At 51.1% G+C, this 22,264-nt stretch overlaps 2 protein-coding genes across 2 annotated transcripts; one reads left to right on the top strand and one right to left on the bottom strand.

Annotated features, from left to right (window-relative positions):
- The first annotated feature begins 11,242 nt into the window (after positions 1-11,242).
- Positions 11,243-12,289, top strand: LOC137847450 (olfactory receptor 14J1-like). The gene has a single exon (XM_068665720.1). It carries the CDS (start codon positions 11,333-11,335, stop codon positions 12,287-12,289), a length of 957 nt encoding a protein of 318 aa, XP_068521821.1. The 5' UTR covers positions 11,243-11,332.
- A 3,272-nt stretch (positions 12,290-15,561) lies between these two features.
- On the bottom strand, positions 15,562-16,917 carry LOC137847077 (olfactory receptor 14C36-like). The gene has a single exon (XM_068665332.1). The coding sequence runs from the start codon at positions 16,835-16,837 to the stop codon at positions 15,902-15,904; it is 936 nt and encodes a 311-aa protein (XP_068521433.1). The 5' UTR covers positions 16,838-16,917; the 3' UTR covers positions 15,562-15,901.
- Positions 16,918-22,264: the final 5,347 nt, after the last annotated feature.

The following is a 22,264-nucleotide window of genomic DNA, read 5'->3' as shown; positions in this document are numbered from 1 at the left end:
AGGTGACAATGTGCTGGCCTAGATGATGGCTGAAATCTAATCACACATCTCACAGCTCCCCAAGGAATAGTGATCAGATGCTTACTGCTGCTTTTATGTTATCTCTGTCTTCGTCCACACATTTCTCTCATGGCTTTACTTGGGAGGAGCCTGCCTCATCTTCTTCCTCCTTCCCTCTAGGAGTAGGAGTGTCGTGGTTTAACCCGGCTGGCAGCTAAACACCACGCAGCCGTTCGCTCACTCTCCCCCCTCCCTCTCTGGGACGGGGGAGAGAAATGGAAAGTGAAGCCCGTGAGTTGAGATAAAGACAGTTTAATAAGACAGGAAAATAATAATAACAAAATAATAATAAAACAATAACAATAATAATACAATGATGATAATAGGAAAGTAATAATAGTATGTACAAACAAGTGATGCACAATGCAATTGCTCACCACTCGCTCACCGATGCCCAGCCTAACCCCGAGCAGTCCGGCCCCCTCCCCCCGGCTAGCCACCCCTATATATTATTTAGCATGACGTCAGATGGTATGGAATACCCCTTTGGCTAGTTTGGGTCACCTGTCCTGGGTCTGTCCCCTCCCAGCTCTTACTGCACCCCCAGCCTGCCCGTTGGCAGGACAGAGCAAAAGGCTGAGATGTCCTTGGCTTAGCATAAGCACTGCTCTGCAACAATTAAAGCATCGGGGTGTTATCAGCACTCTTCTCATCCTAAGCCAAAACACAGCATTCCACCAGCTACTAGGAAGAAAATTAATTCTGTGCTAACTGAAACCAGGACATCTATCCACCCCTTATTCCATACCATTTATGTCATGCTCAGGTTACACTCTTTTCCATACATTCTAATTAGTCACCTATCGTAATCATGGTAGTGATAACATACAGTATAATATACTATTTAATATGGTACAATTCAGTTCATGGGCTATTCTCACCCAGTATTAAATCTCCTTGAGGTACACACCGGACCTCTCCGTTCTTTTGCATCACCCACCAAGTGTATCCAGGTCCCTGAGCGAAAACAATTCCACGAATAGGTTTGCCTTTTCCTGAGGCAGGAGTAGCCCAGACTGTTTTACCCAGCATATTTTTTACATGCACTACAGGAACTTTATCCCCATCTACAGTACGTAACAGGTTTGATTGGGCAGGTCCAGCTCGGTTGGTAGATCCCCTAGTATTGACTAACCAGGTGGCCTTTGCCAAATGCGTATCCCAGTTTTTGAACGTCCCAGCGCCCATTGCTTTCAAGGTAGTCTTTAACAGGCCATTGTATCGTTCAACTTTCCCGGAGGCTGGTGCATGATAGGGGATGTGATACACCCATTCAATACCATGTTCTTTGGCCCAAGTGTCTATAAGGTTGTTTCGGAAGTGAGTCCCATTGTCTGATTCTATTCTTTCTGGGGTGCCATGTCGCCATAGGACTTGCTTTTCAAGGCCCAGGATGGTGTTCCGGGCGGTGGCATGAGGCACAGGATATGTTTCCAGCCATCCGGTGGTTGCTTCCACCATTGTAAGTACGTGGCGCTTGCCATTGCGAGTTTGAGGGAGTGTGATGTAATCAATCTGCCAGGCCTCTCCATATTTATATTTCAGCCATCGTCCTCCATACCAAAGAGGCTTTGACCGTTTGGCTTGCTTGATTGCAGCACATGTTTCACAGTCATGAATAACCTGTGCTATAGCGTCCATGGTCAAGTCCACCCCTCGATCACGAGCCCATCTGTATGTTGCGTCTCTACCTTGATGGCCTGAGGTGTCATGGGCCCATCGGGCTATAAATAATTCACCTTTATGCTGCCAATCCAAGTCCACCTGAGCTACTTCAATCTTAGCAGCCTGATCCACCTGCTGGTTGTTTTGATGTTCTTCAGTAGCCCGATTCTTGGGCACATGAGCATCTACGTGGAGTACTTTCACAGCCAGGTTCTCTACCCGAGCAGCAATATCTTGCCACAATGCAGCAGCCCAGATGGGTTTGCCCCTACGCTGCCAGTTGTTTTGCTTCCATTGCTGTAACCATCCCCACAGAGCATTTGCTACCATCCATGAATCGGTGTAGAGATAGAGAACTGGCCATTTTTCTCGTTCAGCAATGTCTAAAGCCAGCTGAATGGCTTTCACTTCTGCAAACTGACTCGATTCACCTTCTCCCTCAGCAGCTTCTGCAACTCGTCACGTAGGACTCCAGACAGCAGCCTTCCATCTCCGATGCTTCCCCACAATACGACAGGACCCATCAGTGAACAGGGCATATTTCTTTTCATTCTCTGGCAACTGGTTGTACAGTGGGGCTTCTTCAGCACGACCCACCTCCTCCTCTGATGATATCCCAAAGTATTTGCCTTCTGGCCAGTCCATGATCACTTCCAATATTCCTGGGCGACTGGGGTTTCCTATTCGAGCCCGCTGAGTAATCAGTGCAACCCACTTGCTCCATGTAGCATTAGTTGCATGATGCGTAGAGGGGACCCTTCCCTTGAACATCCAGCCTAGTACTGGCAATCGGGGTGCTAGGAGGAGCTGCGTTTCAGTACCGACCACCTCCGAAGCAGATCGAACTCCTTCATATGCTGCCAATATCTCCTTTTCAGTTGGAGTATAGCGGGCCTCAGATCCTCTGTATCCCCGACTCCAAAACCCCAGGGGCCGACCTCGAGTTTCCCCAGGTTCTTTCTGCCAGAGGCTCCAGGTGGGGCCGTTCTCCCCGGCTGCAGTGTAGAGCACATTCTTTACATCTGGTCCTGTTCGAACTGGCCCAAGGGCTACTGCATGGACTATTTCCTGCTTGATTTGTTCAAAGGCTTGTCGTTGTTCAGAGCCCCATTCAAACTCATTCTTCTTATGGGTTACTTGGTAGAGCGGGTTTACAATCAGACTGTAATTTGGGATGTGCATTCTCCAAAACCCCACAACACCTAGGAAAGTCTGTGTTTCTTTTTTGTTAGTTGGTGGAGACATAGCTGTTATTTTGTTGATCACATCCATTGGGATTTGACGACGTCCATCTTGCCATTTTATTCCTAAAAACTGGATCTCTCGTGCAGGTCCTTTGACTTTATTCTGTTTTATGGCAAAACCGGCTTTCAGAAGGATTTGGACTATTTTCTTCCCTTTCTCGAAAACTTCCTCTGCTGTGTCACCCCACACAATAATGTCATCGATGTACTGCAGGTGTTCAGGAGCTTCCCCCTGCTCTAGCGCAGACTGGATCAGCCCATGGCAAATGGTAGGGCTGTGTTTCCACCCCTGGGGCAGCCGATTCCAGGTGTATTGGATGCCCCTCCAAGTGAAAGCAAACTGCGGCCTGCATGCTGCTGCTAGAGGGATGGAGAAAAATGCATTAGCGATATCAATTGTGGCGTATCACTTGGCTGCCCTCGATTCAAGTTCATACTGAAGTTCCAGCATGTCCGGCACTGCAGCACTCAGTGGTGGCGTGACTTCGTTCAGGCCACGATAGTCCACTGTTAGTCTCCACTCGCCATTAGACTTTCGCACTGGCCATATGGGGCTATTGAAAGGTGAATGGGTCTTGCTGATCACTCCTTGGCTCTCCAATTGACGAATTAGCTTATGGATGGGAATCAGGGAGTCTCGGTTAGTGCGATATTGCCGCCGGTGCACAGTTGTGGTGGCGATTGGCACTTGCTGTTCTTCGACCCTCAGCAACCCCACAACAGAGGGGTCCTCTGAGAGACCAGGCAAGGTAGATAATTGTTTAATGCCCTCTGTCTCTAAGGCAGCTATACCAAAAGCCCACCGGAACCCTTTTGGGTCCTTGCAATATCCTCTTCTAAGATAGTCTATGCCAAGGATACATGGAGCATCCGGGCCAGTCACAATACGGTGCTTTTCCCACTCATTCCCAGTCAGACTCACTTCAGCCTCCAATACAGTCAACTGCTGAGATCCTCCTGTCACTCCACAAATATAGATGGGCTCTGGTCCTTTATAGCTCGATGGCATTATAGTACATTGTGCACCGGTGTCTACTAAAGCCTTATACTTCTGTGCGCGTGATGTGCCAGGCGATCGAATCCACACAGTCCAATAAACTCGATTGTCCCTTTCCTCCCCCTGGCTGGAGGCAGGGCCCCCCTAATCCTGGTCAGAATCTTCTTCGTTTCTGTGTTTGAAGGATTGTCTGCTGGAAGTTGGAGCAGCAAACTTTTCGGAGAATCCTTTTTTCCTGATTGTTTTCTTTTGCAACTCACGTACCCGTGCCTCTAGGGTCGCGGTAGATTTTCCATCCCATTTTCTCATGTCCTCTCCATGGTCTCGTAAGTAAAACCACAGGGTGGCACGGGGTGAGTACCCACCATATCGTCTTCCTTGTGTGGGTGAACGCCTACCCCTGACAGCTGAGACACTGCTTTGTACAGGTGCGGAGGAGAATAATCTCTCTTCAAGTTGGTGAACCTTTTCAGAAAGTTTCTCCCAAGTGTACTCTTTTGGTCGGTGGGCACTGGTTGGTTCAGGTGGGGAGGACAATAGATTCTCTTCAAGTTGGTGAACCTTTTCAGAAAGTTTCTCCACAGCTGAGACGCAGGCCTGTAAGGAAGAGGAGAGACTTTCTTCGTACTGCCGGAGTTGTTTAGCCGCTTCATCCACTGTGGGTTCCTCATCCTCTTTCCAGGCCATTATTGCCAATGAGCTGGCATATGATGATGGTGCACTCCGTACAAACTTCCGCCACATGGGTCGTGTACACTTGACTTCATCTGGATCTTTGGATGTTTGTCTGAGGTCTGGATCCTCATAAATCACTTCCCGTACGGCTAATTCCCTCAGGTACTGGATTCCCTTCTCCATAGTGGTCCACTTGCCTGGTAGACATAAAATATCTTCCTTGAAGGGATACCTTTCCCTCACAGCTGAGAGGAGACGCCTCCAGAGGCTGTTAGATTGTGCTCCATCTGCAATTGCTTTGTCAATGCCGGCGTCTCGAGCAAGGGATCCCAACCGTCTGGCTTCCCTGCCGTCTAATTCCACACAATTGGCTCCAGAGTCCCAGCACCGGAGCAGCCAGGTGACAAGCTGCTCACCTATACAGCGACCAAAATCTTTTCGCACATCTCGTAGCTCGCGCTCGTTTAGGCTTCGGGTAGTTACTGTTGCTTTTTCGGCATCCTCATCTTCCTCCTCCTGAATCCTTGATGGCCCAGCGTCGTCATCATCTTCGTCATCTCTATACTTAGTTTTGGCAGAAGCCTTACCTGGATTGGCAGAAGACTCTCTGCGTTCTAAACGACTTGAATTTCTATACCATATTTTCACCTTCTCTACAGGGGCAGCTTGCACTGCTACTGCTCGTTTCTCTGACTTTGTTACAGGGTCTGCCACAGGGGTTGGAATGCCCTCTGCAGGGTCAACTTGCACTGCTACAGCTCGTTTCTCTGACCCCGTTACAGGGATTGGAATACCCTCTGCAGGGTCAACTTGCACTGCTACAGCTCGTTTCTCTGACACGGCCACAGGAGCTGGAGCGGCTGCAGGAGCTGGAGCAGTTGCAGGAGCTGGGACTGGAGCAGCAGTAGGAGCTGGAGCTGGAGCGGCTTCAGGAGCTGGAGCTGGAGCAGCTTCAGGAGCTGGGACTGGAGCAGTTGCAGGAACTGGGACTGAAGTAGCGGCCGGAGCTGGAACTGGAGCGACTGCAGGAACTGGGACTGGAGCGGCTGCAGGAGCTGGAGCTGGAGCGGCTGCAGGAGCTGTAACTGGAGAGGCTGCAGGAGCTGGGACTGGAGCGGCTGCAGGAGCTGGAGCTGGAGCGGCTGCAGGAGCTGTAACTGGAGCGGCTGCAGGAGCTGGGACTGGAGCGGCTGCAGGAGCTGGGACTGGAGCGGCTGCAGGAGCTGGAGCTGGAGCGGCTGCAGGAGCTGGGACTGGAGCGGCTGCAGGAGCTGGGACTGGAGCGGCTGCAGGAGCTGGGACTGGAGCGGCTGCAGGAACCGGATCTGGAGCGGCTGCAGGAACCGGATCTGGAGCGGCTGCCGAGTCCACCGTAGGGGTCACAGTGGCCGTTGGATCTGTCACAGGGCTTGGAGTGGCCTCAGGGTCTGTCACTAAGTTGATAGCAGTATCAATGGCAGCTCGATAGGCATGAGCCAGGCCCCAGCACGTTACAATGATTTGTGTTACTTTAGAACTGCCAGAATCATGACACCTTTTTTTCAAGCATTCTGCCAGTTTTTGAGGATTTTGCCATTGCTCAGGGGTGAATTTCCAACACACTGGGGGTGCCAACTGCTCTAGATGCCTGCCCATATCCACCCATACTCCCTGCCACCCACAACTATCCTGCCTCCGGGCAGATCTCCGGATGAGCTTCATAAGTAGTTGTTTAACTATAAGCAGAATCTGAAGTGCATTCATGAGGCAGAACAACAAGACTATGGTATTCTGAGTATTCCAGAAATATTCAATATCTTGGAGAGCTATTGTGACAAGCTCAGGGGATAAGAGGGTGGTGAAGGAGGAAGGCAGAGTGACCCAGGAGGATACAGGGGTGGTGAAGGAGAAAGGGAGAGTAAGCAAGTAAGGAAAAATATCCTCCCCTTTCCCCTCCACAGATTGACTCCCTAATGGAAAAAAACAATAGGTATAATTGCTAATAGTTTCCAAGATACAGTTTCCAAAGTACAGAGTCGACGATGTTACTGAATACAAATAACAAGTTAGAGTCATGACCACATATTTCATCGTCTCATAAGCCATTGCTACAACACTCAGTACCATAATGATCTGAAACCAGGGCCCGGAGAGGATAAACAACACGACAGAGAGCAAATACGGAAAATAATGTACTATAATACTCAATTTGGAAAACAGGCGCAGCAGAGTTGAGATTAAAGCAATCAGCATCATGACAAGTGACTATTAAGCAGGTCTAATCCTTACACCAATTTTAGTTTAACACACTCTGATCAGATCTGCCGTTATCTCAACCTTTCGGGCCCCACGTTGGGCGCCAAAAAGACTGTCGTGGTTTAACCCGGCCGGCAGCTAAACACCACGCAGCCGTTCGCTCACCCTCCCCCCTCCCTCTCTGGGACAGGGGAGAGAAATGGAAAGTGAAGCCCGTGAGTTGAGATAAAGACAGTTTAATAAGACAGGAAAATAATAATAACAAAAATAATAATAACAATAATAATAATAATGATACAATGGTGATAATACGAAAGTAATAATAGTATGTACAAACAAGTGATGCACAATGCAATTGCTCACCACCCGCTGACCAATGCCCAGCCTAACCCCGAGCAGTCCGGCCCCCTCCCCCCGGCTAGCCACCCCTATATATTGTTTAGCATGACGTCAGATGGTATGGAATACCCCTTTGGCTAGTTTGGGTCACCTGTCCTGGGTCTGTCCCCTCCCAGCTCTTACTGCACCCCCAGCCTGCCCGTTGGCAGGACAGAGCAAAAGGCTGAGATGTCCTTGGCTTAGTATAAGCACTGCTCTGCAACAATTAAAGCATCGGGGTGTTATCAGCACTCTTCTCATCCTAAGCCAAAACACAGCATTCCACCAGCTACTAGGAAGAAAATTAATTCTGTGCTAACTGAAACCAGGACACCATGCTATCATGTCCACACTGATACTGGGACAAGAAGATGTGATTGTTACACTTAATTGGTTTTCTGCTAGGAGAAATGATCCTGCTGTCAAGAAGTGTGTCTGCCCAGGGGAGGAAGGGAAGCGCAGGGATTCCTTCAGGCTGTTTCCCAGCAGGTTCCCCTGCAGCCCCAGGGCCATGTGCAGGGAGCCTGGTGGGGGGCAGAGCAAGGGAGGCCTTGGGCTGGGCCTCTGCTGCTGAGCTGGGCCGGGCTCCTGGGCCCAAGGGGAGCTCCTGGCAAGCAGGCAGCGCTGCACAGAGACAGCTCTGCCCAGGAGCAGCTCCTCTGCACAGCGCAGCAGGGCTGGGGCACTGCCTGCAGCTGGCACTGGGAGGGGGGAGAAGGGAAAGAGAGGTTACGGGCTGTTTGGAATATGAGAATACTAAGAGCTCAGTGGAGGAGAAATCTTCCTAGCATATAACACGGTAAGTGTCTTTCTGCAGTGTATTGCACAGGAATGTCGGGGAAGGTTTCAAGACTGAGAACTTCCCTTAGAAGATCAGACCAGATGCACTTGGTATTTCTTTAGTGTGGATAAGCACAGGCTCCAGCCCAGGGGTTCCCTACTGCAGGGTCAGTGTCCAGGTCCGGAGGGTTCCCTTGTCTCAGGATGGCTGCAGGCTGTGAAGCCAGGGCTGCAGGCAGGGGTGTCCAGGGCTGTGGTGCAGAGCAGGGTCCCTGCTGTGCCCCAGGGGCTGTGTGCCGGGGCAGGGCCTCTGCCGCCTGCCAGGCTCAGCACTCAGCCTGCCCGGGGAGCTGCCCAGGGCGCTGCGGGGTGAAGCTGTGGGTTGAAGGAGCCCCCCTGGCAGGGCAGGGTCCTGCTGCTGGCGAGAGGCTGCTGCCTGGGGCAGCCTGCTCACAGCAACACAGCACATCTACAGGGTATTTCCCACAGGTTTTTCATTAGCATTGTCAAGGCAACAAATATTTTAAAGACATAGAGCTTTCTTGACTCTCTCTTTTCTGTTTCCATTTGCTGAGGAAGCTGGGAGGATACATTAAGGGAAGAGAAAAAGTTCAGTTTGGGCAAGAGGCTGACAGCTCTTTCCCAGTTCAGACAGAAACCTGATAATGGCTTGTCATCATCTCTGTAGGCTAAGTCTGCACCACCATCATGTTTCTGGCCACTGAATCTTTTCTTCTGATCTGCTTTTCTGGACTATCAACTGTTTATTGTCCCATCACGTGCCATGCTGCTCAGAGGTTTCTGCAGGGCAGATCTGAGTGCTCAGAGATACACAGATGGGAGAAGTCTGAGAAACAGCTGCAGGATTAAACAGCTCCAGGCACTGAAGATATGTCAGGGAAGGAGGGAGGTGCTGTACAGGGTAGATTTGGGCATCCTTCTCTCAGTTGCTGCAATGCAGATACCTTCTTCTATGTAAGTTCCCTCGTCCCCTCTCCCAGCCAAAACTACTTCTGCCATGAAGATCATAGAATGAATCCTATCATAGAACGGTTTGTGTAGGAAGTTACTTTAAAGATCATTGAGTTCCCAATCCCCTGCCATAGGCAAGGGCACTTTCCACTAGACCAGGCTGCTCAAAACCTGGCCTTGTAAACTTCCAGGGTTGGGGCACCCACAACTTCTCCTGGCAACCTGTTCCAGTGCCTCACCACACTCTGAGTGAAGAATTGCCTCCTAATCTCTAATCTGAATCTGCCCTCTTTTAGTTTAAAACCACTCCCCCTCGTCCTATCATTATCTACCCAAGTAAAGAGTCCTTCTCCATCTTTTTTATACGTCCCCTTCAAATACTGAAAGGTGGCAATGAGGTCACTCCGAAGCCTTCTCTTCTTCAGGCCAAACATCCCCAGCACTCTCAGCCTTTCTTCATAGGAGAGGTGCTCCAGCCCCTTGATCATCTTTGTGGCCCTCCTCTGGACCCACTCTAACAGCTCCACATTCTTCTTGTGCTGGGAACTGCAGACCTGGAGACAGTACTCCAAGTTGGGCCTCACCTGGGCAGAGCAGAGGGGGACCATCACCTCCCTCGACCTGTTGGCCACTCCTCTGTTGATGCAGCCCAGGATGGAGTTAGCCTTCTGGGCTGCAGGCAATCACTGCTGGATCATGTGGGGCTGATCATGGTGTCCAGGGCATGAGCTGCCATGTCTGCAACCAGAGCCCCAGAAGAGGAGAGGTGCCTCTCGGTGGGCATGCTCCCCTTTCCTATTGCATGACAGAGGAGTTGCCAGTGACTGCTCAGCATCCCTGGGGTCTGTTCACAACTGGGTGAGGCTTTCTGGGGGGGTTCTCTGCCTCTTTGTCTTCCACTGAGTGAGCACTGTGATATTTCCCCACATTTTCTCCACCTGTTCATGCTGCTCCTGCTATTGTGTTCAGGCTCTCTAGGGATGGGGTTTCAGGTGCAGTTCCAAAAATGACCCTGAACATCCTGCCACAGATGTGTCTGCATAGCAATGAGGTGTTCCATCACCCATCTGACTTCTGGGACCACAGACAATGCAGTGCAAGACGGTGGGTAATATGCCAACGATCTCTTCAGAAGACCTCATCTTCTGCCATTTCCCTGTTTTCTAATCTGTGTCACCTGGGCAGTGCAGTTGACAGGGCATGGGAAATAAGCAGGCTCTCCACCTTAGGAAACTCATCAGCCTCCTTATCGTGTCAAGTCAAGCTATTCTCCACAAGGGCGCAACTTGGTCTGGCTGTCTGAGTGAGGAGCCATCTCCCATTAGTCTCTGCACATCTGGGCTGAGAAGGAGAGAGAGAGGAGATTGGAGAGCTGCACTTTGGATCTGGACCCCCCCTGCTATGTTCTGTTCCTTTTCAGAGAAACTTCTGAGTGTGGTCATCCTAGCACTTAGAGAGGAAGGATGGGGCAAAGGTAGGAAGAAGACCAATGGAGAGACCAGACCTTCTGATGCTGCACTAAGGCCCAGGGTACACTTCTGACTCTCAGGACTCGCTAGTGTTCAGGTTGAAAGAAATCCAAGTGCTTTGGATTTCCCCTCTGTCGTGGTTTCAGCTAGGATAGAGTTAATTTTCCTCCTAGTAGCTGGTAGGGTGCTGTGTTTGGGATTTAGGATGAGAATAATGTTGATATCACACTGAATTTTTAATTGTTGCAGAGCAGTTCTTCCACTAAGCCAAGGACTTTTCAGCTTCTCATGCTGTCCTGCAAGCAGGCAGTCTGGGAGTGCAGCGGGAGCAGGGAGGGGACAAAATCAGGACAGCTGACCCAAACCGGCCACAGGGGTATTCCATACCATCATGCTGAACAATTAATATAGGGGGGCTGGCTGGGTAGGGGGACTGGCTGCTGGGGGATAGGCTGGGCATCAGTCAGCAGGTGGTGAGTAATTGCATTGTGCATCACTTGTTTTCTAAACATTAACAGTAGTAGTACTAGAATCACTATAATTATTATTTTCTTTTCTTTTCTGTCCTAATAAACTGCCTTTATCTCAACTCACAGGCTTTCATTTCTTTCTAATTCTCTACCCCATCCCAGAGAGGGAAGGGGGAGGGTGAGCAAATGGCTGTGTGGCCAGCAGGGTTAAACCACAACACCCTCTTTTAATGAATGTGCATCTGATGTGACAAGGAATGCAGACAGTGTATCACTAAGTTTCAGAGGTTTCTGCAACAAACTGAGTAGGTTTCACTCAAAGACGTCTGTCCAAAACTGTCACTGCATTTTCCTTCTTCAACAGGTCCCCATTCCCAGGGGAATCAAATGTCCAACAGTAGCTCCATCACCGAGTTCCTCCTGGCATTCACAGACACACGGGAGCTGCAGCTCCTGCACTTCGCGCTCTTCCTGGGCATCTACCTGGCTGCCCTCCTGGGCAACGGCCTCATCCTTACAGCCATAGCCTGCAACCAACGCCTCCACACTCCCATGTACTTCTTCCTCCTCAACTTTGCCCTCCTCGACCTGGGCTGCATCTCCACCACTGTCCCCAAAGCCATGGCCAATGCCCTCTGGGGATCCAGGGCCATCTCCTATGCAGGATGTGCTGCACAGGTCTTCCTGTTTGTCTTCTTGTTTTCAGCAGAATATTCTCTTCTTACTGTCATGGCCTATGACCGCTATGTTGCCATCTGCAAGCCCTTGCACTACGGGAGCCTCCTAGGCAGCAGAGCTTGTGCCCAGATGGCAGCAGCTGCCTGGGGCAGTGGGATTCTCAATGCTCTGCTGCAAACTGGTAACACATTTTCCCTGCCCCTCTGCCAAGGCAATGCCGTGGACCAGTTCTTCTGTGAAATTCCCCAGATCCTTAAGCTCTCCTGCTCACACTCCTACCTCAGGGAAGCTGGGCTTGTCATGGTTAGTGCATGCTTTGCTTCTGGATGTTTTGTATTCATTGTGCTCTCCTATGTACAGATCATCAGGGCCGTGCTGAGGATGCCCTCTGAGCAGGGACAGCACAAAGCCTTTTCTACATGCCTTCCTCACCTGGCCGTGGTCTGCCTGTTTGTCAGCACTGGAGCTTTTTCTTACCTGAAGCTCCCCTCCATCTCCTTCCCATCCCTGGACCTGGTGGTGGCTGTTCTGTACTCGGTGGTACCTCCAGTGCTGAACCCCCTCATCTACAGCTTGAGGAACGAGGAGCTCTTGAATTCTGTGAAGAAAGTGATTTCCTGGAGTTTTTTCAATAGTTATAAAATTATGGCCTCTTTCCATAAATGACTCCCAGCATATCTGATGTCAGACCTGTGTTTTGCTTGTTTTCATTTTTATAGGTAAGTATGGTTTTTCTGTTCCTGCACACTTTGGGATTTCTCTCACTTCACAGAATCACAGAATCACAGAATTTCTAGGTTCGAAGAGACCTCAAGATCATCGAGTCCAACCTCTGACCTAACACTAACAAATCTTCCACTAAACCATATCACTAAGCTCTACATCTAAACATCTTTTAAATACATCCAGGGATGGTGACTCAACCATTTCCCTGGACAGCCTATTCCAGTGCCTGGGAAGAGTACAGGGATGCAGTCCAGATGTGCAGGGATGGCATAAGGAAAGCCAAAGCACGGATGGAACCGAGCTTGGTGAGGGATGCAAAGAATAACAAGAAGGGCTTCTATAGGTACTTTGCTCTGGAAAGAAAGGACAAGGAGAGAGTATCTCCTCTGATGGATGAGAATGGTGAACTGCTAATAACAAACATGGAGAAGGCTAAGGTACTCAACAATTTCTTTGCCTCAGTCTTCACTGCCAGTCAGGCTTTCAAAGTCTTTTGTTCTCTTAACCTCTAGATGGAGGCCGGGGGAGCAAAGTTGCACACACTGTAAGTGAAGAGGAGGTTTGAGACCACCTGATGTAACTAAACAAGTACAAATCTACAGGGCCTGCTGACATGCATCTGAGGGTCCTGAGGGAATTGGCTGATGTAGTTGCCAAGCCACTCTCCATCATATTTGAAAAGTCGTGGCAGTAAGGCAAAGTCCCTGGTGACTGGGAAAAGGAAAGAGGGAAACATCACTCTTAATTAGGCTAGAAAGGAAGACTGGGGGAACTACAGAAGGGTAAGCCTCACCTCTGTGCCTGGCAAGATCATGCAATGGGTCCTCTTGGAGGCAATGTTAAGGCACATGCAGGACAAGGAGGTGATCTGGGACAGCCAGCATGGCTTCACCAAGGGCAAATGGTGCCTGAGCAATCTGGTGGCCTACAATGGAGTGACAGTATCAGTTGACAAGGGAAGACTGACCAATGTCATCTACCTGGACCTCTTTAAGGCTCTTAAAACAGTTCTACATGACATCCTGATCTCCAAGTCGGAGAGGTATGGATTTGATGGCTGGACCATTCAGTGGATAAGGTGTTGGCTTGGAGGTCGCACTGGGAGAGTAGTGCTTGAAGGCTGTATGTCCAAGTAGAGGCTGGTGATGAGTGTTATTCCTTAGGGGTCTGTCCTGGGACTGATATTGTTTAATACCTTTATCAATAACATAGACAGTGGGATTGAGTGCACCCTCAGCAAGTTTGCTGATGACACTAAGCTGAGTGGTGTGGTTGATACAATAGCAGGAAGAGACACCATCCAAAGGGACCTGGACAGGCTTGAGAAGTAGGCCCACATGAACTTAATGAGGTTCAACGAGTCCAAGAACAAGGTGCTGCAACTGGGCCCAGGAAATCCTGGATGTGAGTACAGACTAGGAGAAGAACTCACTGAGAGCAGGCCTGCAGAGAGGGACTTGGGGGTTCGGGTGTATGCAAGGCCCAACATGAGCTAGCAGTGAGCTCTTGCAGCCCAGAAGGCCAACTGCATCCTGGGCTGCATCAACAGATGAGTGGCCAGCAGGTCAAGGGAAGTGATGGTCCCCGCTCTGCTCTGCCCAGGTGAGGCCCAACTTGGTGTGCTGTTTCCAGGACTGCAGCTCCCAGCACAAGAAGGGTTTGGATCTGTTAGAATAGGTCCATTTTCTGTCCTAATAAACTGTCTTTATCTCAACCCACATGCTTTCATTTCTTTCTGCTTCTCTCCCCCATCCCAGAGACAGCGGGGGGTGAGTGAGCGAATGGTTCTGTGGAGCTTAGCTGCCAGACGGGTCAAACCACAACACCCGCAATTAAAATGACTGTTGGGACCCTGAGAAACTCATGCTGGGTCATGTGTGACAAACTCAGACTGAAAGATTCTAGAGCAGGTGACTTTGAGTGGCTGTGGCAGATCCCAGCATCTTGCTCCAGTCTGGGAATATGTCCCCTTCCAACTAGGGAAATTAGAAGGCATTAATATGAACACAACCAACACAGGTTCAGCTGAAGTGAAAGCCCCAACCCAGGACAATGGAGTGAAGGTCCCTGGGCACAACTGCAGAAAGACTTTGCAAGACCTCTGCCAGTGACAGCTCAAAGCACCAAATGCATCTTGGTGGTAGTAGGTCCTTTTGGCACATGGGCAGATGTCCTCCCTGGCAAAACCACCACGGAGGCCACCACTGCAAAGCTGCTGCATAACACCGACTTTTGTCCGTGGGGTCCAGACAGGGGAGAGGGAAGGGGAGAGGCAGGCCGTGGGGAGGGGGCTGGAGTGAGGTCACTGCCACTGCAGCAGCCTGATTGGCCCTCAGAAGGGCTGGCCGGCAGGCACTGTGACATCATCCCGCGCATCAGAGAGCCCCCTGGGCAGCAATGACGTCACTGCAGAGGGGAGGGCGAGGGGCTGGCAGAGCCCCATCGAGGGGCTGGCTGGGGGTCCCCTCTGCTACAGCCACATTCAGTGGCAGTGCACATTCAGGGCTTGGTCGAGCTCCCCGCATTACAATCCTAATAGCATCCTCAGGGTCCCCTCCTGCCATGGCCCTCCTTCCTTTGCAGCCTCCTCCAGCCCACGGCTCTGCCCTGACCCAGCCACGTCCCATGGGGGCATCTGCAGACAGCCCAGCTCCAGGTCTGCAGGGCTCTGGGCCAGGACCAAGACCGGCACAATTGGCCATTCCCCTGACACGGGTCCTGAGTTCCAGCTCTTGACCTCCCTGCCCCCTGCCCACCTCCCTGCCCTCTGCTCACCTCCCTGCCTTTTGCCCAGCCCAGTGGCACTAGCCCCATGGCAGTGCCCACTGTAAGTTGCTGCACGGCTCTGGCACTGCCACCACAACCGCAGCCCCTCTGAAGGCCACAGCAGCTCCTAGGGGCACAGAGGGCTCAGCCCCACAGATGCGGACATCCATGGCACAAGCATACAGAGGTCAGTGTCCCCTGCTGTGCCCCCTGCTCTCTTCTGCAGAAGATCCTCAGAGGCTTGCCGCCCCTCCGTGCCATCCCTGGAGGTCCTCAAGCATCTCCTACTGCCCCAGGGCCAGGGCAGCCTGACCCGAGCTGCTGCAGTCAGAAGGGTGTTTGCTATTCCCATTACTTCCTGATCAGCTGAGAGTGGGTCTCAGACAAAGAAGTTGTTTTGGTTTCATTTATTTTGTTTAAATACACAAAGACTCTGGCTCCTTATTTATGCAAAGCCTCAGGGTCACACAAGATATCCATCAGGCTGGATGCGGCTCCGTGCAGCCTGCTTTAGTGCTTGGCAACCCTGCCCAGAACAGAGGGGCTGAAATTACATGACCTTTAGGGTCCTTTTCATGAGTCTCTTATATGTTGGTAATTGAGTACAACAGGATGAAAAACAGCATTTCTTTGAGGAAAACATTATAACACAGGGAAATAGAAAAACAAAACTAAACAAATCCCTCCAGAAGTTAAGAAAGGCTTTCCATGTCTTTACATAAACAGTAATTCATCTGAAGAAGGAAAGAAGCAGTTTATAGCTGCGGAAAGGCACAATGAGTTTCCTCAGCATATCCTGAAAAACATCCATGACATCACTTTCCTAATGACATTCTTGAGCTCCTGGTTCCTCATGCTGTAGATGAGGGGGTTCATTGCTGGGGGCATCACCGAGTACAGGAAAGCCATCACCAGGTTCAGGGATGGGGAGGAGATGGAAGGGGGCTTCAGATAGGCAAACATGCCAGTGCTGAGAAACAGAAAGACCACAGCCAGGTGAGGGAGGCATGTGGAGAAGAGTTTGTGCCGTCCCTGCTCAGAGGGCATCCTCAGCACAGCCATGAAAATCTGTACATAGGAGAAAAGAATGAAAGCAAAACACCCCCAGAACAGAAAACAACTAACTGTGAGAAGCCCAATTTCCCTGAGGTAGGAGTGTGAGCAGGAGAGCTTGAGGATCTGGGGGATTTCACAGAAGAACTGTTTCACAGCATTGCCTTGGCAGAGGGGCAGGGAAAATGTATTGGCAGTGTGCAGCAGAGCATAGAGAACCCCACTGCCCCAGGCAGCTGCTGCCATCTGGGCACAAGCTCTGTTGCCCAGGAGGCTCCCGTAGTGCAGGGGCTTGCAGATGGCAACGTAGCGGTCATAGGCCATGATGGTGAGAAGGAAATACTCTGCTCCAATCAAGAAAACAAAAAAGAAGACCTGAGCAGCACACCCTGCATAGGAAATGGCCCTGGTATCCCAGAGGGAATTGGCCATGGCTTTGGGGACAGTGGTAGAAATGGAGCCCAGGTCAATCACGGAGAGGTTGAGGAGGAAGAAGTACATGGGGGTGTGGAGGCGGTGGTCGCAGGCTACGGCGGTGAGGATTAGGCTGTTGCCCAGGAGGGCAGCCAGGTAGATGCCCAGGAAGAGCGCGAAGTGCAGGAGCTGCAGCTCCCGTGTGTCTGTGAATGCCAGGAGGAGGAACTCTGTGATGGAGCTGCTGTTGGACATCTGATCTTCCTGGACCAGGGGGACTACCCAAGGAAGAAAAGACAGTGATTATTAAGAGATAAAACCTAATGCTGTTCCCGTCCAAACACCCCTACAGTGACTTTCCCCTTTCTGAGGCGTTTCTGTTGCTCCCTTGCCTGAGATCTGGTTGGTGCTGGAGGAATGTGCCCCTGGGAGCAGCGGTCTCTGCTGTGTGTGCTGGAGGATTCAGACCTGTCCTACAGCTCTACATAAAAAGAAACCAGGAGTGATCGCTGATTAAATCTACCTCTAATGCATTGGACTTCACAGCTTTACCACTCTCAACACTCTTTACTGATGTACTTGTGATTTACTTTGTTCTATCTGCATCACACTCAGGAGCATTTTTTGAGGGTAGAAACCCTGGCAGTTGTAAGAAATACCAGGTGAGCTCTTGTGAGTCCCGGAAGGCAAAGTGACTGTCCTTAGTGCAGTGAGGATAGCCTGTCTGTCCATCGACCCTGATCTCTAGGGCTCAGTCGAGTTACCCACATTGAGCTACTCAATGATTGTGGCCTCAGAAAGTCCCTGGAAGGAGATACAGCTTTGTCCCTGCCCCACAGACTGCAATGCTGAGAGCCCCACAGGTTAGAAGGTGAACTCTGGGCACCTTCCTTCTATGCACACATCTGTGTGGTGGGATACAGAGGGTCAGTGCATGGGCTGCAGCTGAAAGCCCCATCTCCCCATCTGCAGGGAGCCATAAAGCAAGAACAGCAGCTGCAGGTCTAAGAAGAGAGAGGAATAGCACAGGGCTCCTGCCAGGGGAGGCAAGGCCAGGGACCAACAGGAACTCAGAAGGGCCTGCTGTGAGTGAGGTCCTGCTACTGAGGTTATGAGTCATGTCCTGAATCCTCTGGCCTAGAGGGCAGACAGAGAGGTGCCAGACTAGTCTGTTAGCACTGTCCTGCCATTCCCTGCCCATGGCTCTGCTGCCTGCAGCTGCCCCTGCCTGCAGCTGGGTCTCTGTCCCCACACCTCCTGCCTGCAGCTCACAGCCCCCATCCCACCCGCTGGGTGCTCTGCTCTGCCTTGCAGACACCTTCTGGCAGCAGGGCTCTGCCCAGGGGCAGCTCGCTGGGGGCACGTCCTAGAGCCCAGGTCACACAGACCCTGCTGACACTGCACGAGTGGTGGTGGAGCTTTCTATGGGCTGAGGGGAATGAAAAGATCCTTGTAACCTCTCAGCCATCATGGAGTCTCAGGCATTTGAAATTAATGGCAAATATTTCTATTACAACTGAGGCAAGTAGAGAAGACTGAAACTTCAGGAGGCTCAGGAAAGCCATGACTGAAGCTGAAATCCCCTACCTTATCCTGGCTGTTGCAAAGCCCCCTTGGATACACCCTGGTTGTGCTGTGGATCTGTGAGCAGGCTGCCCCAGGCAGCAGCCTCCCACCAGCAGCAGGACTCTGCCCTGCCGGGGGGGCTCCTTCCACCCGCAGCTTCTCCCCGCAGCGCCCTGGGCAGCTCCCCGGGCAGGCTGAGTGCTGAGCCTGGCAGGCGGCAGAGGCCCTGCCCCGCCACACAGCCCCTGGGCCACAGCAGGGACCCTGCTCTGCACCACAGCCCTGGACACCCCTGCCTGCACCCCCGGCTTCTCCTGCCTCCACGAACTGCGGCTGCATTGTCCTCCAGCCAGAGACTTACCGGGTGCAGGGCTGCGAAGTCTTCTCCCCCAGTGAGCTCTGGGCATGCTGCCACTTCTGCCTGCCTTTAAGCACTGTGTCTCTGCAGGCAGTGCCCCCAGGCCTGCTGCGCTGTGCAGAGGAGCTGCTCCTGGGCAGAGCTGTCTCTCTGCAGTGCTGCCCGCTTGCCAGGAGCTCCCCTTGGGCCCAGGAGCCCAGCCCAGCTCAGCAGCACAACACACGACCATGGCATCACTTGCTCTGTGCCATTGGGCTCCCTCGAGGTGTCCCCAAGGCCTCAGGACTGACAGCTCCTGAAGTCATCGGGGTCTCTCCTGGGGTGTGGTGTTTGAAGCAGACTGAAGTCATCAGCAACTGCTCCTCTCTGAACATGGGAGAGACTGATTTTAGAAGTGTGATTTTTGCTATTGATGTGCAGTTGTCAAACATGACGTTGTGGTTTAACCCAGCCGGCAGCTCAGCACCACACAGCTGTTATCTCACTGCCCCTGCAGCTCCACACCTATGAAGCTCATGGGTTGAGATGAAGACAGTTTAAAAGGACAGAAAAGGAAGAGATTAATAATAATATTAACAGCAACAATAACAACAATAATAGTTAGGTATACAAAGCAAGTGATGCACAATGCAATTGCTCACCACCTAATGACTGATGCCCATCATCCCATCCCTGAGCTGTGGTCCCCTTGACCCTGGCCAGCTTGCATGGGGATCAAGTGTTGTGGTCCTTTGACATTTGTTTTAGGGTAAAACCAGCTTTCAGAAGGATTTGGATTCTTTCCTTCCCTTTCTCAAATACTTCTGCTCTGTTGCCCCACATGATGATGTCACCAAGGTATTGCAGGTGTTCAGGAGCTTCCCCCATTGCAGGGCTGTCTGGGTCAGTCCATGGAAAATGGTAGGGCCAATTGCTTTGTTAATCACCCCTTCCCTAGAGGGGGATCCCAGCTGCTTGGCTTCTCTGCCCTCTAATTCCAGGCTATTGGCCCTGTTGTCCCAGCACTGGAGCAGCCAAGTGACAATGTGCTCATCTAGATGATGACTGACATTTTTTCACAAATCTGGGATAGGTTACTGATGCTGTTCTGATCTCTTCCTCTTTGCCCTCCTTCTTCCTTGATGGCCCAACTTTGTCGAAGCATTCCTTGTCTTCTTCCTCCTTTCTTGTCTGCATAGGAGTTTCCTTTCTAAAAAAAAAAAAAAAAAAAAAGTTTTTTTTTCATCCATTTTTTTCTCTTGCATATAGGTGTAACCAATAGTGGCACAGGTTGGTTCTCTGGCCCAGCTATGGGGCCCATCAGAGGATCAGAGGGGCTGGAGCGGCTGCAGGGCCTGTCACAGGGGTTGGAGTGTCTGCATGGCCCATCGCAGGATTTGCTGTGGCTGCAGGGCCTTTCAGAGGAATTGGAGTGGCAGCAGGAGCTGTCACACAGGCTGGACTTGTGGGAGGGCCTGTCACTGGACTTGGAGTAGCATTGACTGTGTCTTCTAAACATAGGAAAAACCCCAGCTCTTTGCAGCAATTTGTATCTTTTCACAACCCTTTTTCATGCATTTCACCATTTTTTTTAGGATTCTGCACTTGCTCAGGGGTGAAGTTCCAAAGCATTGGATGTGTCCACTGCTCTAGGTGCCTGCTAGTATCCTCCCATACACCTAGCCTCTACTAAATCTCCTGCCTTGGGGCAGACTTCTGGATGGCACTCTCAAGTACTTGTTTAACCTTAAACAAAAGATGAAGCACATTCAGGAGAAATCACAATAGGAACAGGCTAGTTTGACCATCCCCAGGATACTGAAAGCTTTGAAGCTATTGTAACTAGCCTGGAAGAGAAAGGGGAGGAGAAGGAGAAAGAGGAGTGAAGAAGTTTCTATTTTTGTCCTTGCAAAGCCTTCCAAGATTTAAGACAAAGCTCCAAACAAAATGACAGAAGGCATGAGAAGGAAGCACAGAAAAGGTGGACTCTGGCAGCCTTCCATGCTCGAGCCCTCTGTGAGTCTGTGCTGCAACTCCATTCAACTAGTTACTCCTGTATTGTCCAAACTCTCCTGCAACTGCCAATGCTGCTATCTTGTGAGAGACAGCACAATCAGGGTGAGCCATCTGCCTATAGACATTAACAGCTGACACAGTGGAGCATCTATCCAGGGGAACCTTGAGAAACAGCAGGATTTTGCCTACAGAAACCTCTTGACATTTTGAAGGAGAAAAGCCTAGTCCTGCAACAGAAGAACCCCACACATCGGGGCAGAATGGGACCCTGCTGAGTGAGCTGTGCCCAGGAGGAAGAGGGCCTGGGCACCGTGAGGGATGCCATACGAGCAGTGGTGTCTGCTCACCAGGAACCAGGCCAGCTTCCTACAGAACTGCCTTACAAGGAACACGGCCACCAAGAAAATCTGAGTCGTCTTTCTCAGCTCAGATCCGGTGTGACATGACATGGACAAGGGTCTACAGCCAGCAGGGAAAGAGGTGTATGTCTGGGAGTCCCTAGGATATCCTGGTCTGGAAAGGAACAAGGACTTAGCAAGGCTGAAAGTCCCAACAAGACTAAGATATTTATCCCTATGGCTATGGCTGTTGTCTCTGCCACTGAGGCCTATGAGGAGACAGCTCATCATTAGAGCACCACAGTCTCATTGCTGATATTTTGGAATTGCCTGATCCTGTGCTTTTAGGAGGCAGCGCTTAAGACTGACCAGCACTGATGGACGCCAATGCCTTCAAAAGCAGTTTCCCAGGGGACCTTGCTAACTAGTTCCCCAGGCAGCCTGAAGTCTGCTCTCCCCATATCCAGGACTGAAGTTTTGGTGGCAGTTTTCCTCCTGTCACCAAAAATTTCAAACTCAACAACTTCATGGTCATTATGACCAAGATGGCTGCCAATTGCCACATCTCCCACAAGACCCACTCTGTTCTCCAGCAACAGATCTAGGAGGGCACCTTTCCTAGTTGGCTCCCTTAGCACCTGAACCAAAAAGTGATCTTCAAGGTGCTTTAGGAACCTCCTGGACCTGCTTGTGTTGGCCGTGTGGTAATCACAGTTGACGGCTGGCAAGTTGAATTCCCCATCAGGACAAGGGCAACTGATCTTGAGGTATTTCTTAGCTCTTCAAAGAATAATTCATTGGTGTCATCATCCTGGCTGGGTGGTCTGAGTTATCACACTCAGCTCAGATCCGGAGTGACACCTCATGCACACGGGTCTGCAGCCAGCAAGGAAAGAGGTGCAGGTCTGGGAGTCCTTAGGACAGCTAGGTGTGGAGACGAGCAAGGGCTGTGGCAAGGCTGAAAGTCCCAGCAGGACTGGGGTCTTCATGTCCATGGCTCTGGCTGTTGTCTCTGCCACTGATGCCTATGAGGAGACAGCTTATCGTTAAAGCACCAGGGCCTCATTGTCTACTCAGCCCCTCCCATGAACCAGGTAGAGGTCATACCATTCTCCTGCACTTGGCAATGCACATCCCCATCTCCTACTACCCCAGGAAGAGCCCTGAGCCATGTGTGAAGGGAAAGAATTGCCCATTCCAGGGTCCGGATCTCAAGGCTCAGCCCTTGTGCTTGGTGAAACACATACACTTTGTCTACACGTCAGTGTCACCTTCACATTGCCTTTGTCTCCTTGTCCTCACTGCCTCCAATGTTCTGATCTAGTGAGCTCCAAGAGAGGCTGTGTCAGTGCTGGCCCTCGGGGGACACTCCAGGAAACTTGTATCTGATTTGGACTTCTTGAGAGATTTCTTCAATTTGCTCTC

Source organism: Anas acuta, chromosome W (assembly GCF_963932015.1).
Source record: "Anas acuta chromosome W, bAnaAcu1.1, whole genome shotgun sequence".
Classification (NCBI taxonomy): Eukaryota; Metazoa; Chordata; class Aves; order Anseriformes; family Anatidae; genus Anas; species Anas acuta.
The sequence above is the reverse complement of the archived record's forward strand: the minus strand, read 5'-3'. Positions and strand labels throughout refer to the sequence as shown.

What these genes read in the sequence shown, in the direction of transcription:
- LOC137847077 (XM_068665332.1), bottom strand. Translation starts at nt 16,837, where the DNA reads ATGTCCAACAGCAGCTCCATCACAGAGTTCCTCCTCCTGGCATTCACA.
- LOC137847450 (XM_068665720.1), top strand. Translation starts at nt 11,333, where the DNA reads ATGTCCAACAGTAGCTCCATCACCGAGTTCCTCCTGGCATTCACAGAC.